At 42.9% G+C, this 15,635-nt stretch overlaps 1 protein-coding gene across 1 annotated transcript in view; it reads right to left on the minus strand.

Annotated features, from left to right (window-relative positions):
* Positions 1-9,631, minus strand: part of cdh13 (cadherin 13, H-cadherin (heart)) — a 678,090-nt gene extending 668,459 nt beyond the window's left edge. Inside the window, 2 exon segments of the mRNA XM_056282406.1 lie at positions 9,269-9,389; positions 9,590-9,631. Coding sequence (XP_056138381.1) covers positions 9,269-9,389; positions 9,590-9,631 — 163 coding nt within the window.
* Positions 9,632-15,635: the final 6,004 nt, after the last annotated feature.

Genomic DNA, 15,635 nt, shown 5'->3' on the forward strand with positions numbered 1-15,635 from the left:
GTTTTCATTCCATAGATTGTGTGATTCACTGTTAAGTGGCAGAAATGTATTAGAAACATACACTACATGGACAAAAGTGTGGACACCCAAACATCACACCCATATGTACTTGAACATCTCATTCCAAAACCATGGACATTCATGTGGAGTTTGCCCATCCCCCCTTTGTTGCTGAAGCAGCCTCCACTCTTCTGGGAAGGCTCTCCATTAGAATGTGGAACATGGCTGCAGGGATTCACTCCCGTTCAGCCACAAGAGCATTAGTGAGGTCAGGCATTGATGTTGAGTCACCATTCCAGTTCATCCCAAAGGTGATGGATGGGGCTGAGGTCAGGGCTCTGTGCAGGCCAGTCACGTTCTTCTACACCAAACTCTGCTTTGTGCACAGTGGCATTGTGATTCTGAAACTGGAAAGGGCCTTTGCTAAACTGTTGCCACAAAGTTGGAAGCACACAATTCTCTAGAATATCACTGTATGCCGTAGCATTAAATTTCCTTTCATTGGGCCACTCTAATGGCCGAGCAGAATAAACCGCCGTTCTTGCAGTCTGTTCGTCATGTGGCTGGGAGGTCCGTATCCCAGACTCACCATAACCGGTCACGGCCAGAGCGTCCACGGGGTAAGGCATTCATTAGGGCCACCCTTACCCGAGGGATAGTGGGTGTAGATCGATGTAATGTTCAGGGACTCGTCGTTCTCCAGCGACCCCTCTAGCCCATCCGGGCACCTGCAGCCAAGCAACCGAAAGCATTCTCCCTAGGTCTCCTTCGTGGCCTGAAGGTAATGCAATCCATGCGAGGCTTCAGCTTGTAAAATAGCGAGAGCAGCCGACATGAGTTTGAAGGAAGCTGGTGTTACAACTATCTCCTTCCTGTGGAAACATGAGCCAGGGGAGTTATTTGATGAGAGTTCCAGTCATATGCCATTGGGTTAATCGGGTGGGATAAGGGGAAAAACTAGAAATATATTTTTTTTTAAAAATCCCTTCACTGGAACTAAGGGGTCTCACCTGAACCATGAAAAACAAACCCAGACTATTATATTTCCTCCACCAAACTTTACATTTGGCACTGTGGGCAGGTAGCGTTCTCCTGGCATCCACCAAACCCAAATTCGTCCCTCGGACTGCCAGATAGTTAAGTGTGATTCATCACTCCAGAGAAAGTGTTTCATCTGATCCAGAGTCCAATGATGGTGTGCTTTACACCACTCCAGCCAACGCTTGGCATTGCATATGGTGATCTTGGGCTTATGTGTGGCTGCTTGGCTATGGAAACCCACTTCATGAAGCTCCTGACGAACAGTTCTTGTGCAGACGTGGCTTCCAGAGGCAGTTTGGGACTTGGTAGTGAGTGTTGCAACCAAGGACAGATGATTTTTATGCGCTACATCACTCGGCGGTCCCGTTCTGTGCGCTTGTGTGGTCTTCCACTTCACGGCTGAGCTGTTGTTGCTCCCAGACATGTCTACTTCACAATAAGAGTCTTACAGTTGACCAGGGCAGATCTAGCAGTGAAGAAATTTTACCAACTGACTTGTTGAAAAGGTGGCATTCTATGAAGGAGTCACGTTGAAGGTCACTGAGCTGTTTGGTATGACCCATTCTACTGCCAGTGTTTGTCTGTGGAGACTGCAGTATTAGCAGTGGGTGTGACTGAAATAGCCTAACCCACAAATTAGAAGGAGTGTCCACATATTTTTGCCCATGTAGTGTACCTTCCTTCAGTTATTGATCTGAAGACATGAGTATAAAGTCCATATTGGAACTCCCTTTTCAATTAAGCAGCTTGGCTTTATCTGTTGTTGTGTGCCGCAGTGTTTCCTCATGGCAACCATTACTGCCACAGTGATAAAGACAGACTCACATTGAATTGGCAGCATAGCACTTGGAGAGATGGAAAGATCAATTCCATTGAGGATTCTATAAATTAAAGGCCATTTTTCATTTTATTCACCAAGCAGCAACAATTATTCTGACCTTAGTGGCAAAGTTGTCCTATATCTGAAGACACTCAATTCTCTCTCGTCTTTTTATTTTGTTTTTCTATCACATTCATTTTAATTATGGAGTGAATCATTACACTTTTAAGGAATGCTATCCAAGTTGAGCTTTAGGCCATTACTTTTAATGGCTCTATCTGATACTTTTCTCCACTGTAACATTTCAGCCTCACCATAAAGTTTTGAATTTAATCTTCCACCCACTCATTAGGATGAATATAAATAAAGTAGCAAATGTGAACAATTTCTTGAGTAAATTTAGCTAGGGATAAATTGTCATCTCCACCTATGGATACAATCTGAGTTCACATATTGAAGGGGTGAATCTCTCATTAGCTGACATTCCCGGATGGTCAAACTAAAGAGATATTTCGTCTAAGACATTTCAACATTGATCACGCCACTCTCCCTGAGAGCAATGGCTGTTGAGTTATCTGATTATAAAGACACAGGTTGGTCTGCATTCATGTTTTAAACTAGTTGCAACTTCACATCTGTGTAAATAAGGAAGGAAAGAGGCAAATATTTCCATATGCATTCATTATCAATGTTTTCCAGTTTACATTTGAGTTGTACTCTTAAATTCAATTAAATCAATTATAATTGCAATTAGGGGCTCTCCATCTGTAAGTAAAAATCCTTGAGAGCGAAGAAAGATATAGCTATAGGGTGAAAAGGAATGAGGGCAAGACAGACAATTAGCAAAAAATATCAAGTAGCAAACAGGGAAGTGAGAACAAATATTAAACTGGAGTGGCAAAAAGAGCAAGGACGTCTAGAGTGAGGGACTTAAAGCTCGAAAAAAATGGTTGAGTGTTCTTATGTGTATGTGTTTGTTTCTGGGATGCGACCATTAGCAGGGATGGATGTCCTTGAACCGAGGTCTATGCCACCAGGTATCTTTCACCTACAGACCACCCCTCCACTGGTAATTACACATAGAGATCTGCAGCAACCTGCACAGGGATGAACAGAATTTACATAAATCTGCATCTGTTATGAGGCCTGACTGCAAACTCTGGTACATTGTCTGAATCAAGCTCATACTCAACAGGCAACTTGTCCAACTTAAACAAAAAGGAGGGTTTAAAGGTATAACACTGATTTTCAAGTGCTGTACATGGGGATGCATTAAATAATTTGTTTTAACACTGTCGCATTCCCCCTGTTGCATGTACACAATACATGCATACTGTACACATGCACAAACACATATGCACGCACACACGCACATACAAGAAAATTAGACTAACATATAAGCATAGAAATACATGCAGACACAAAGGACAAAACTCTTTCTCTGATGCTGAGCAGCTCACATGCAGCTGGGACTCATGTTTAACTGAGAAGCTGCTGATGCAACTTGGGCATTCAAGCACGTGTCTTTCAAGTGGGATACTAAAATGCATCATCTTTTTTATTGTTCCCCACTGTTATTTCACACAGTGCTTCTGTTTCAGTATGCCAGGCAGCTCCTGAACAGGGGAGAATCTGCAGAGTCAACAGGGGCAGTTTGAATCTCAAAGACCCGAAATAATGAAAACCATGAAAAACACAAATAAGCACCGGATGATATAATAGCTTAGTACACAACATCAATACGTAAGTGCAAAACATCAACAATGACAAAGTAGCCACGTGTGGTTCCATCTGTATGTGTTTTCCAGTTTCCTGCAAAAAAGTTGAATGGATATGTACATCCATGCTTTTCCCTATACTATATGCAGAGATGGGCAGTATATTAATAAAAAGTATTGCACAGCATTTGATTTAACAGGATACCGAGGATGATGACAGAACAAACTGTAGAAACGGGGTGTAAACTGACTGTACTGTAACCCATGCCACTGATAGTAACAAAGTAAGTGTTGGTAAGGCTGACCTAAAAGAACATAGGCCTACATTTTTAAGGAAATCTTTTCACACAATCAGTGATCTCCATCTTTGTTCATAACACAAACTGATTTCAAGTACCCTTCCTCTGCAGGAGTGGTCTTTGGAGAATTTCTAAACAATCCAGACACTATGTATTTTTTTTTTTAATATTTGAAATAACCCATTATCCAAACCCCTTATCCTACACAGGGTCACAGGGATGCTGGAGCCAATCCCAGCAGTCATTGGGCGGCAGGCGGGGAGACACCCTGGACGGGCCGCCAGTCCATCACAGGGCCGACACATTCACACCTAGGGACAATTTAATATGGCTAATTCACCTGACCTACATGTCTTCGGACTTAGGACTTTGTATTTGAAATACATTTCATATATTTTGTGTTTTTTTTTTTACATTTTTGACAGCAGTACTTTATAGTTTATTTGGATTATTTGACATTTGATTAAGACAAATTCATATTTTGTAACATATGAAGTATCTTTGGCCATCTCTGACTATAAATGTCCTTTTGTGTGTGTGTATGTGTGTGTATGTGTGTGTGTGTGTGTGTATGTGTGTGTCCACATTTTTGTCCATGACGTGTGAGCAATGAGACCTCCAGTGGTGCAAGGTGTTTCTGCTGACAGGGGCATATTCAAAGTAATGGAACCACTCTGTTGTCCCAGAGCAGTGCACTAAAGCACAGCGGAGCTCTGTCTCCTGCTACATGCACCACTGAACCCCCAGATGACAAAATGCCTCACTGCCTGGTCCAATCAAACACAATAAAGCCAAGAGAGAGGGGAAAAGATTGAAGCTGAAAACGCTCAGATTTGTCAGCTTCTCCTGCCTAGGTAGTAAAGTGAGTATTCTTTTTTTAATCTTTTTAGTTGAAAACGCTACCTGTCATCCGAGCACCATTACTATTGAACAGACTGAAGTTTTGTCCATGTGCGTACATGCATTCAGCATCGTGATCTCACTAGCGTTACCCTGTCACACGAAGAAACCACGTGACAAAATAAATTGGCTTAATAAACAAGGAAATAAATCAATAATGATATAAGGAGTAAAAGAAATCATGTTCCATGTAAATAACTGCATTAATGAGTGATTAATTAATCTCAAATGGGCTGAAAGATTTTCAGGGAATTTGGAACAACATATTCCTGATTTATGTAAGCGCTGACAAACACAATCAGCACTCCTGTGCCCCATACACCGTACGACCCCAGGAGTGCGCTTTTATTCACACCGGCCAGAACGGACCAGAACTGACAACAACGTAACGAGTCCCCCCCCCATAATCCCAAGTGGTGGTGACATCAGTCTCAGTCCCAGTCCTACAGTCAGTTAATCAGTAAATGGTCTCCTACTTAGTCTGAGTCGAACCGCCAAAACAACAACACAAGAATAACCACAACATGAACACCACATCATTAAAACACAATTTTAAATCTAACATTAACGGTCCCATCAGCCATTGCATTCCTCCAGTGCAGAACCGCCAACAGTCAGAGCGACTGCCTCCCCCGGTCGCTAGAGTATGACATCGTTTTGTTTGTAAGGTGCGTGTGTAGCAGATTTGGAATGGAGTGTTTGCTCACTTTATTATTAAAAATGTACATTCCACGCAGCCCTAGCCCACTGTCTAAAATAAAGGTATGTTTTATTTTTTTGCAGGAAAAGTTAGTGAGGTGTGCGGTTGGACTGACAGATGGGTTCAAGGTGGAGGTGGGATTACATCAAGGATCGGCTCTAAGCCCTTTCTTGTTTGCACTGGTGATGGACAGGTTGACGGACAAGATCAGGCAGGAGTCTCTGTGGACTATGATGTTTACAGATGACATTGTGATCTGTAGCGAGAGTAGGGTGCAGGTTAAGGGGAGCCTGGAGAGGTGGAGGTATGCACTGGAGAGAAGAGGAATGAAAGTCAATAGGAGCAAGACGGAATACCTATGCGTGAATGAGAGGGAGGACAGTGGAATGGTGAGGATGCAAGGAGCAGAGGTGACAAATGCATATGAGTTTGAATACTTGGGGTCAACGGTCCAAAGTAATGGGGAGTGCAGAAGAGAGGTGAAGAAGAGAGTGGAGGCAGGGTGGAGTGGGTGGAGAAGAGTGTCAGAAGTGATTTGCGACAGAAGGTTACCAGCAAGAGTTAAAGGGAAGGTTTACAAGATGGGTGTGAGTCCAGCTATGTTATATGGTTTGGAGACAGTGGCACTGACGAAAAGGCAGGAGGCGGAGCTGGAGGTGGCAGAGTTGAAGATGCTAAGATTTTCACTGGGAGTGATGAAGAAGGACAGGATTAGGAACGATTATATTAGAGGGACCGCTCGGGTTGTACAATTTGGAATCAAAGCAAGAGAGGCAAGATTGAGATGGCTTGGACATGTGTGGAGGAGAGATGCTGAGTATATTGGGAGAAGGATGCTGAATATGGAGCTGCCAGGGAACAGGAAAAGAAGAAGGCCAAAGAGGAGGTTTATGGATGTGGTGAAGGAGGACATGCGGGTGGCTGGTGTGACAGAGGAAGATGCAGAGGTCAGGAAGAAATGGAAACGGACGATCTGCTGTGGCGGCCCCTAACAGGAGCAGCCGAAAGTAGTAGTAGTAGTAGACATTAGGAAAAGTTAGGCATACTGTTGGGTCGAAGATGTTACACAGCCTCCTGCCACTACTGGGGGGGGCAGCAGACCCCCCCCAGCCCCCCTTCCCACACTAATGCTTCGACACACTCTCTGGAGGAGCCGGGGATCGAACCAGTGACCTTCCAATTACTAGACAACCTGATCTACTTCCTGAGCCACCATGCCACTCTATAGGTGGCTATGTATGTAAAAGTAGTATATAAAGTGCTGTGTATATCATTTAAGCCTATAGTAAATAACACAAAACCTTTTTTTTTGGTACACTATGATTTCATTATACTGTGCAAACAAAAGTCCAAGGACAAAAATTAATGTAACGGTTGAATGAATAAATTAAAACTTTCCAAGATCTACGATGCAACTGTGTGACCGTATCTTGTCGATATCTGTAGAGAGACACGCCTGCAGCCATAACTCACACCCTCAGGGGAGCACATCGCTAGCCAGCAGACGTTACTGCTGATCTCTGTAAAGACTGAGAAGGGCTGGGCAGAGACAGACATGGCGGGCGGGTCCCGAAGGGGGTGGACAGAGTGGATGAGTTGTGGCAGTGGTGGAAAGTTCAGAATTGGACTTCTGTGGCCTGAAATCACACAACAGAAGGTTCTCATGGGACTATAAAGTGAAAAATGGTGACCAGGGTGCCTCCTTATCGGTTAAGAGAAAGAAAAAAGAGATTTCTACGGCAGCAACCCCTGGTTCTAGACCCTACGACCTTCATCCGAGCTCCATTTTTAAGGGTGTGATTACCAGTCCACTGAGATCAGACACATATATATACCCAACGTGAGATGGAGAATGCTTACAGCAAGTTTAAAGACTATCGGAAACTGCAACAGAGCTCCCCTGAGGTCCAAGTTGTCTCGAACATTTTAGCAACAGAAATGCAACTGAACAAACTTGGAACAAAACAGTTAAAGGACACAAACACAAACTGACTCAAACAGACTCTCCGTCTCTCTCTCTCTCTCTCACTCTCCCAAGCACGCACACACACACACACACACTCACACACACACAAACACACACACACACACACACACACTCAGATGTGTGCACACTTTAAACACTAAACAGCCCAGAACTGCCTTTAGGAAGGGAACAACAGAGCAGAAAAGGAATACTTCTGTAAACAACGCTCAATCAAGGAGAATAATTCATTTGCCGACACATTTTTTGTTGTTGTTGTTGTTGTTGTTGTTGATATCATCATTGTGATGCAGAGGAGCCCTAGCTTCAGTCTTGCGTTTATAATGAGTATTTGCAAGAAATCTTACGACTGCTGGCAAGAAAACAGCTCACACAGACACAGTCACCTCTTCTACTGACCTAAAGACAGCCTGGCTTCCCTGTGCTCAGCTCCCATGCTAATAATGCTGTGACATAAATATTCATAAGCTAGACACCTTGTCTGAATTTGAATGTTCACTGTGTTTGTGTGTGTGTGTGTGTGTGTGTGTGTACCAGGTCTTTCTATCCTAATGGGGACCAAATATCCCCATCAGGACACAAAAACCTGAAACCACCTACCTTGCGGGAACATTTTACGGGTCCCCATGAGGAAAAGGGTCTATTTTGGGGTTAGGATTTGGTTTTATGGTTAAGGTTAGAATTAGGATTAGGTTAAGGTTAGGGTAAGGGTTAAGGTTAGGCATGGAGTTATGATGGTTAGGGTTAGGGTTAGGGAATGAATGTAGTCAATGAGGGGTCCCCACAAGTATAGGGAGACATGATGTGTGTGTGTGTGTGTGTGTGTGTGTGTGTGTGTGTGTGTGTGTGTGTGTGTGTGTGTGTGTGTGTGTGTGTGTGTTGACCTCGTGTGCACAAAGAGAGGGCAACGCTGCGTCAACTTCAGGGTAAAGCAGCCATTTATCAGTTGTTTGTCAGCTTTTTGACTGGGTACTTAAAGGGAAATTTCACCAATGGTTTTGTACATGTACAATTAGTACTGATGAGTAATTTGGTCATTGAAGCAATAAAATCCTCATTGTGTACTGTCTTGAGGGAGAAATCGGTGATGTTGTGCTAACAGAGCCTTTCTGACAGTGCCTACATGCGCCAGAACGCATTGAGCAAAAACTTCTGTATCTACGCCCATCAAACCCTTTGTACTACCGTTGTGGGATGTCACTTCACATAGCTTAGCTGAGAGAAGCTAGAAAGCACTTTTATTCCTCTTTTTAATGGCATCTTTAGAGTAGATTAGAGCAGAGATTAGAATCCCAACCTCCGGCTTGGTCAGGCGTCCCTACAGACACAATTGGCCATGTCTGCGGGTGGGAAGCAGAATTTGGGTATGTGTGCTGGTCGCTGCACTAGAGCCTCCTCTGGTTGGTCGGGGTACCTGAAACTCCTCACTGTCAGGTGAGAAGAAGCGGCTGGCGACTCCACATGTATCGGAGGAGGCATGTGGTAGTCTTCAGCCCTCCCCGGATCGGCAGAGGGGGTGGAGCAGCGACCAGGACGGCTCAGAAGAGTGAGGTAATTGGACGGATACAATTGGGGAGAGAAAGGGGGGGGGGAACCTGAACCATCTAAGCTTTACTTTTTCCGTCCATCATCTGGCGTCATGACTCATCAAATCTGTTTCACTGCCCCCCCACCCCCACCAAGAGCAACAGAAACAATCAGGAACAACTACAGGTGTTATTCATATAATATCCCTGTAGTAGACAGTGTTGAAAATCAGCGAATTGTTCCTTTAAAGCCTCTCCCCTTTCAGGGGATGAGACTAACCTCGTATGAGCGGCTGGCCTTTCTGGAGGGGTCCGCTGTATTTCACCTGGTAGTGTTTGACCTGGAAACCGGGCACACAGCCCTCCAGGCGTCCATCCTCCTGGCCACCCCCATGAACAACCTGTTAAAGAGAGGGCACAGTGAACATCAGTAAAACACACATGTAGTGGATTTATACATACAAACATGGTGCGCGCACGCACACACACACACACACACACACACACACACACACACACTCACATGGAATAGAGCTGTATAGCTAATGAGACAAACAGGGCAAAGCTGCGGGACCTAATACGAAGTTATCTTATAACCAACAGCAATGGTCCAAGGATTGGACTCTTTCATCAGCCGCTTCATTTGTTATGGTTCTGCAGCTACCCCACAGCGCTCTCAAGAGCGTTTAACCTTTTTAGCAAAACCGTTAAACACACAAGACTTCACATCATTCCCTCTGACCCAGTTGGTAAACAGGGAATTTTCTTGATCCCCCCCCTCCCCCAAACTAATGTCTCTCAAATGACGTCCTCTCAACGTAATTCCTACAAATTTTCAAAGAGGCACGGTTGTTTCTGGAATCTCATTACAAATCAACAGCTCTTGGAGAAGCTGTCACTTTTTCCCCCCGTTTTTCCGCAGAGCATTTCAAACATCACTTATAAACAGCAATCTTTCTCTCAGATGTTAGTGGTCTTGTAAATGAAACCATTAAAAAAATAATAAAAAGCTTTTATTCTAGACTGTAGGGAAAGCAGTCTCAAACATATAATAGGTTTCATGTGTAAAATCAATATTTTCCAGAAATGACAGTATGGTTTAGAGCGATGCATAGCAAATATGCCTTCACTGAAAATAAGCCCCCACCGCCGCCGCCTTTAATAGGCAGGAGAAGAAGAACATCATATTGTAATAGCAAAGACTGTGTGTGAGTGGTGCAAGCTGAACCAATTTAGTGCTGAGTCCTTAATGCCAACTCTGGAAGGCATGTAAACACAATTCTATGGTATTCAGCCTTAAAGGCAGCAGTAAAAACTGTAAATATTCAATAAACTGTCATTGATTAAAGTGACAATTGATCAATGATGGCTCATTAAATCTTTTTTGGTTATTGTTTTTTCTGCCACAAAAGGGGAACTCCTCCTCTCCATTTGCACCTATTACATGTGGAGCCCCCCAGGGTACAAGTTCGGGTCAAATCCTGTTTTCCATTTGCACGCTTCCACAAAACCATAACATCCATAAATGCAATATTCCCTTCAATCACTACCCTGCTGGAAAACAGATATATGCATTTCTGCAGCCAACTGACTTAGATGCCAAGCCGCTCTCACGGGTGTTTAAGTGGTGTAGCAGAAATGGAAATGTTTGCCCCACGAAACATCTCGTAATTGTTCAATAAAAAAAACAAAAACAGGTGCTCTGTGAGCTAGTTACAAGAATACCAGAAATGCGAGACTTATGTTTCATGCCAACTAAAGCTTCAATGTGGAGAGTTTGTGGAAGATAAAGCTATTGAGCCATGTTTCCTTAGGTTGAGAGCAATGTCTGGTATTAAGCCATCTTTATCCTTTGGTAATCTGGAGAAGTCATTCAAGTTTTATCTCCTCATGTTATGGAGTACAGTTAATCTCTTTATTCAGGCAACAATCCAAGGTCTCATAAGATGTTTCCTCACACTTCCACATATATTAAACATATTTTTTTCATATTTTGGCATCTTCATTGTTTGTCTGTTAGGTACATAATCGGTTTCAAGAATGTATTGATTACTTTTAAAGCAGGATTAGGCCTGATGCTTCATACTGGTAGGCAAAATAAACATCTGATATGTTCAAGCAATCACGTTTGGAAGAGTTACATTCAGGTTTGGTACATAAAGGGCGTCCGGATGGTGTGGTGGTCTATTCTGTTGCCTACCAACAAAGGGATCACCAGTTTGAATCCCCGTGTTACCTCCGGCTTGGTTGGGCATCCCTACAGACACATTTGGCCATATCTGCAGGTGGGAAGCCGGATGTGGGTATATGTCCTTGTCGCTGCACTAACACCTCCTCCGGTCAGTCGGTGCGCCTGTTCAGGGGGGAGGGGGAACTGGAGGGAATAGCGTGATCCTCCCATACACTACGTCCCCCTGGTGAAACTCCTCACTGTCAGGTGAAAAGAAGCGGCGGGCAACTCCACATGTATCGGAGAAGGCATGTGGTAGTCTGCAGCTCTCCCCGGATCAGCAGAGGGGGTGGAGCAGCGACCGGGACAGCTCGGAAGAGTGGGGTAATTGGCCAAATAATTGGGGAGAAAAAGGGGAAAAAATACACAAAAAAAAGAGAAAAAGTTTGCGTATTTTAACAAATAAGGTACAAGTGAAAATTGATTTCGTAAAAATTCAAAAGGAGAAAAACCATATAAAGGGAACAAAAACACCAGAACAGGTCAAATGTCAGATTCATGTCTTTGGTAATTAGCTCTGTGTTCTGTGACATCCCACAGTGCCTCTGAGTCTCCCGTAGAGTTTTATGTGTGAGCGGCTTTCAAAAGCATCTCTTTTCCTCTCAATACTGTGAAGGCCAAGGTGTCATTTGACTTCTATTTAAAATCTTCGCGGATCAAATAAAAAAAAAAAAAGCTTTAAAATTCTGCAAACCTGACCTCGCTTGTCATAGCCTCTGACTTATTTTTTTCCACAGGAAACAAGCATGTTGACCTTTTTTTACGGCGAATCAACCCTTTCCTTAGTAAACATGGCCAGAAAATGGGTGAGTCGTGTTTACACAACCAGAGTTACAGCAGAACAACAGAGCAACGGGTTAGGTGGTAGGTGAGCTGTAAGTAATGAAGTCATGTGCGCATGTCATGTGCATCTTCTTTTAGATTCTGCATGTGCAGTAGTGATTGTGTTTTTCACTTTGATATTTTTGGTAGTTTACAATGTTCAAAACTGTTCAACATTTCAGCTAAATCTGACTGCGTTTTCATTTGCATTACATTGATATATTAGTCTTACTTTATTAGATTAAAAAGTCACATCAGTACATGTGGGTGTCCAGGCAGCGTGGCGGTCTATTCCGTTGCCTATCAAGTCCGCTAGTTTGAATCCCCGTGTTACCTCTGGCTTGGTCGGGCATCCATAAAAGACACAATTGGCTGTGTCTTTGGGTGGGAAGCCGGATGTGGGTATGTGTACTGGTCGCTGCACTAGCGCCTCCTCTGGTCGGTTGGGGCGCCTGTTCGGGGGGGGAGGGGGAACTGGGAGGAATAGTGTGATCCTCCCACACACTACATCCCCCTGGTGAAACTCCTCAGTGTCAGGTGAAAAGAAGCAGCTGGCGATTCCACATGTATCGGAGGAGGCATATGGTAGTCTGTAGCCCTCCCCAGATTGGCAGAGGGGGTGGAGCAGCAACCAGGACGGCACGGGGGAGTGGGGTAATTGGCAAAAATTAAATTGGGCAGAAAAATGGGGGAAACAAAGAGGGAAACAAAATAACTGAGTTTGACTGTGCATGAGTAAAAAGTTAAAATTTTCCCTAAAAAAAATTATATTTCTCTCAAAATAAATGACCAAAAGGTGAAACTGTGTTTTCAGATATTAACCTAGGAGAGAGAAAAAAAACAAAAAAAAAAAACAATGAAGGTGACTGATTTTTTTCAAGCATCCATTTTCAGGTTCACAACGGATGATCCTATAATAACTAAAGTTTGGATAGTTTGTGGATCTACAAAATTAGACTACCCATGGCTTAATGTCTTGTGGATGTCACATAGCATCGGCCAGTTCTCGACGTTCAGTCACGCTGGAAGAGCTGCTCATTTTTGCAAACTGAACTACTGTAAGTGCAAAAATGCAAAAAAAAAAAACATTAGCCCACCAGATCATTGTGACCTACCCCTTTCTCTTCTTTGAAAAGGCTCAAAATGTTGGAGAGAAAGTACAAACCTGCACAGACAAGTTAGAGGAATGTTGGGGCAAGAGAGATTCTCTCATGTCAGTGGGTGAGTAACATGCAATGTGTGACGTGTCTGTGAACTAAAGCACCTGGACACGTAAAGGCCAGTGCACACCGCCACAGAAACAGAGCGGAGTCAAATGACTTCAGTCAAGTACTGCCTGTACCACATACCGGAACCACCAGCTGACACCCGTATCCTTTTAGATTTATTCACCCACTCCATTCTCTGTATTGAGGTGAATAAAACCATGATTACTGAACTTGTGAACTAGATTTTGAAAAAACAAATAATCAGCTCTCATCATCACAAGCCTTTTAAAGTGTCCATAATTGCGCTAGGAGATAAATAATTGACAAAGCCGATCAGATGATTAGCTACCATACAGTAAGATGCTTTTTATAAAACAGACAAAGGCAACAAAGAGATGGGCACTGAGAGACTAACAGTGATAATGAATTCATTACCATTGTAGAAGGGGTCAAATCAAAATAGATGGATAGAGAGAGGATTTAGTTTCCATCAAAGGAAAACCAGTAGGCAAAGGCTATAACGGTATGGAGTTGAGATATTTTGCACAGTCAGAAATGATGGTGCTCCTCCAATTAGAGATAAGATGTTTTCGACCATAGTCCCAGGACTGTCCCATAAAATGTGATTCTTTATTATTATGTGATGTTATACATATACAGTTATCAATAACCAGCTATTGACTTTCCATTATACTATCAACCACGTTTGCATGATTGAGGAGGTGAATATAGGCAACTCCCATTTCCGACTGCAGCTCAATCACACAGACAAAACTAAGTATACACCTCATTTGCAGGTCCCAAATTATGTTGAATTAAAAGCCTATCGATGAATGAGGCTATAGTTGAGGGTATTTGCTGAGATCTACTTTTAACCCCAATTTACACTCAATGTGGATTATTGTGTTTAACGACTGGCCTCCCAGATCCATACGCTGACCTTATCTAAACTTAACCATCTCTTATCTAACATCTAGGCATGGGAAGGCAAGTTCTGAAATTGAAAATGAAATGTATTAACCTAAAAGAAGAGTATCACAGTTCATTCTGTACTACACTATGTTTAACGAAACATAAATAAAATACCATTTGAAAGACATATAAGAAAGACCAAAGATCTGGACTTATCAGAACATTGTGACAACATTACAGCACCCAATCTTTTCAATCATTATTAAGCCTGATACTGGTATACCGGAAGGACAGCTGTTGACTCCTGGTCCTGGCAGGTTGCTCAGAGACAACAAATCTGTTCATCATGACTCTGTTAGTACTGTCCCATAGGGCTGACAAGAATCTGGTGATACTATACATATCACGATACAGGAGTTACGAGTCAATATATTGCGATATATATGTTGATACTGTCAGCAAGATGATATGTTGTGATTTCATATGTCTGTGTTTTTTGTGTTTACGCTACTTCCTGTCTCAGTTTACATTGTTACGCTGGAGTGGAAGAGTCAAATGGCTGAAGATAGATTACAACACTGCTATCTAATGGTCGGGGATTTACACATAAACACAAAATGAACTACTGTATGTCACAAATGTCAGCATGTAAACTAGTAATTAAAAATTGATAGTGTTTTCAAGAATTGCAAAATATAATATCGCAATACTCAAGAGTGTCAACATTTTCTTACATCCCTATTATCCCATCTAGTGGGAGGAATCAGTTCATGTAGTGGAAGTTTTAGCTTTATCGTCTCTTTCAGAAGGGAAATTGACACTTCTTCTCTTCATTTCTTTAATGGTGGAACACAGGGGAATGGGCATGTGCATTGTCTGGAGATCATTTTAATGTGCTGGTAGCATTCAATTGCTCATCCTTTAGAACAACCAACCAGGAGGACATGACCATACTCTCATACTGATCTAATAACACCAAAATAGACTGAAAGGAGATCATCCACTGACACACGTGATTTTGTCAGCAGTAGATAAACACACCTTGGATGCCTTCTTGACAGTGTCCTGAGCCTGGAATGAATGAGAAAGGGTGGAGTCTATATGCCATGCCAACTAACAAGCACTGCAAACTACTGGCATGATTTCCCATGAAGATGTAATGGTGTTAGAGAAGGGGGTTGTCTTACAAGAGTGATCTGGACCTCATAGCTCTTCTTTCCATTTAAGATCCTGTTATTCTAAGATGGCTATACATTGTGGTGTTCGGTTTCTCAGAGCATAGTTGATCTACAGATAAGGTGCGAAGACATTATTAAATGCAGATGTCATCTGCATGTTCCTGTGACGCTGAAAGGGTGAGGTGCTCATATAGAGCAGAAACAGATATGGAGACAGAACTCCACCTTGAGGAACCCAGAAGTTATTTGGATCCTCCCACTGTGTGTTGTCAGCCATCATACATTGACTTCTCCGTT

This window comes from Lampris incognitus, chromosome 6, assembly GCF_029633865.1.
Source record: "Lampris incognitus isolate fLamInc1 chromosome 6, fLamInc1.hap2, whole genome shotgun sequence".
NCBI classification, from domain to species: domain Eukaryota; kingdom Metazoa; phylum Chordata; class Actinopteri; order Lampriformes; family Lampridae; genus Lampris; species Lampris incognitus.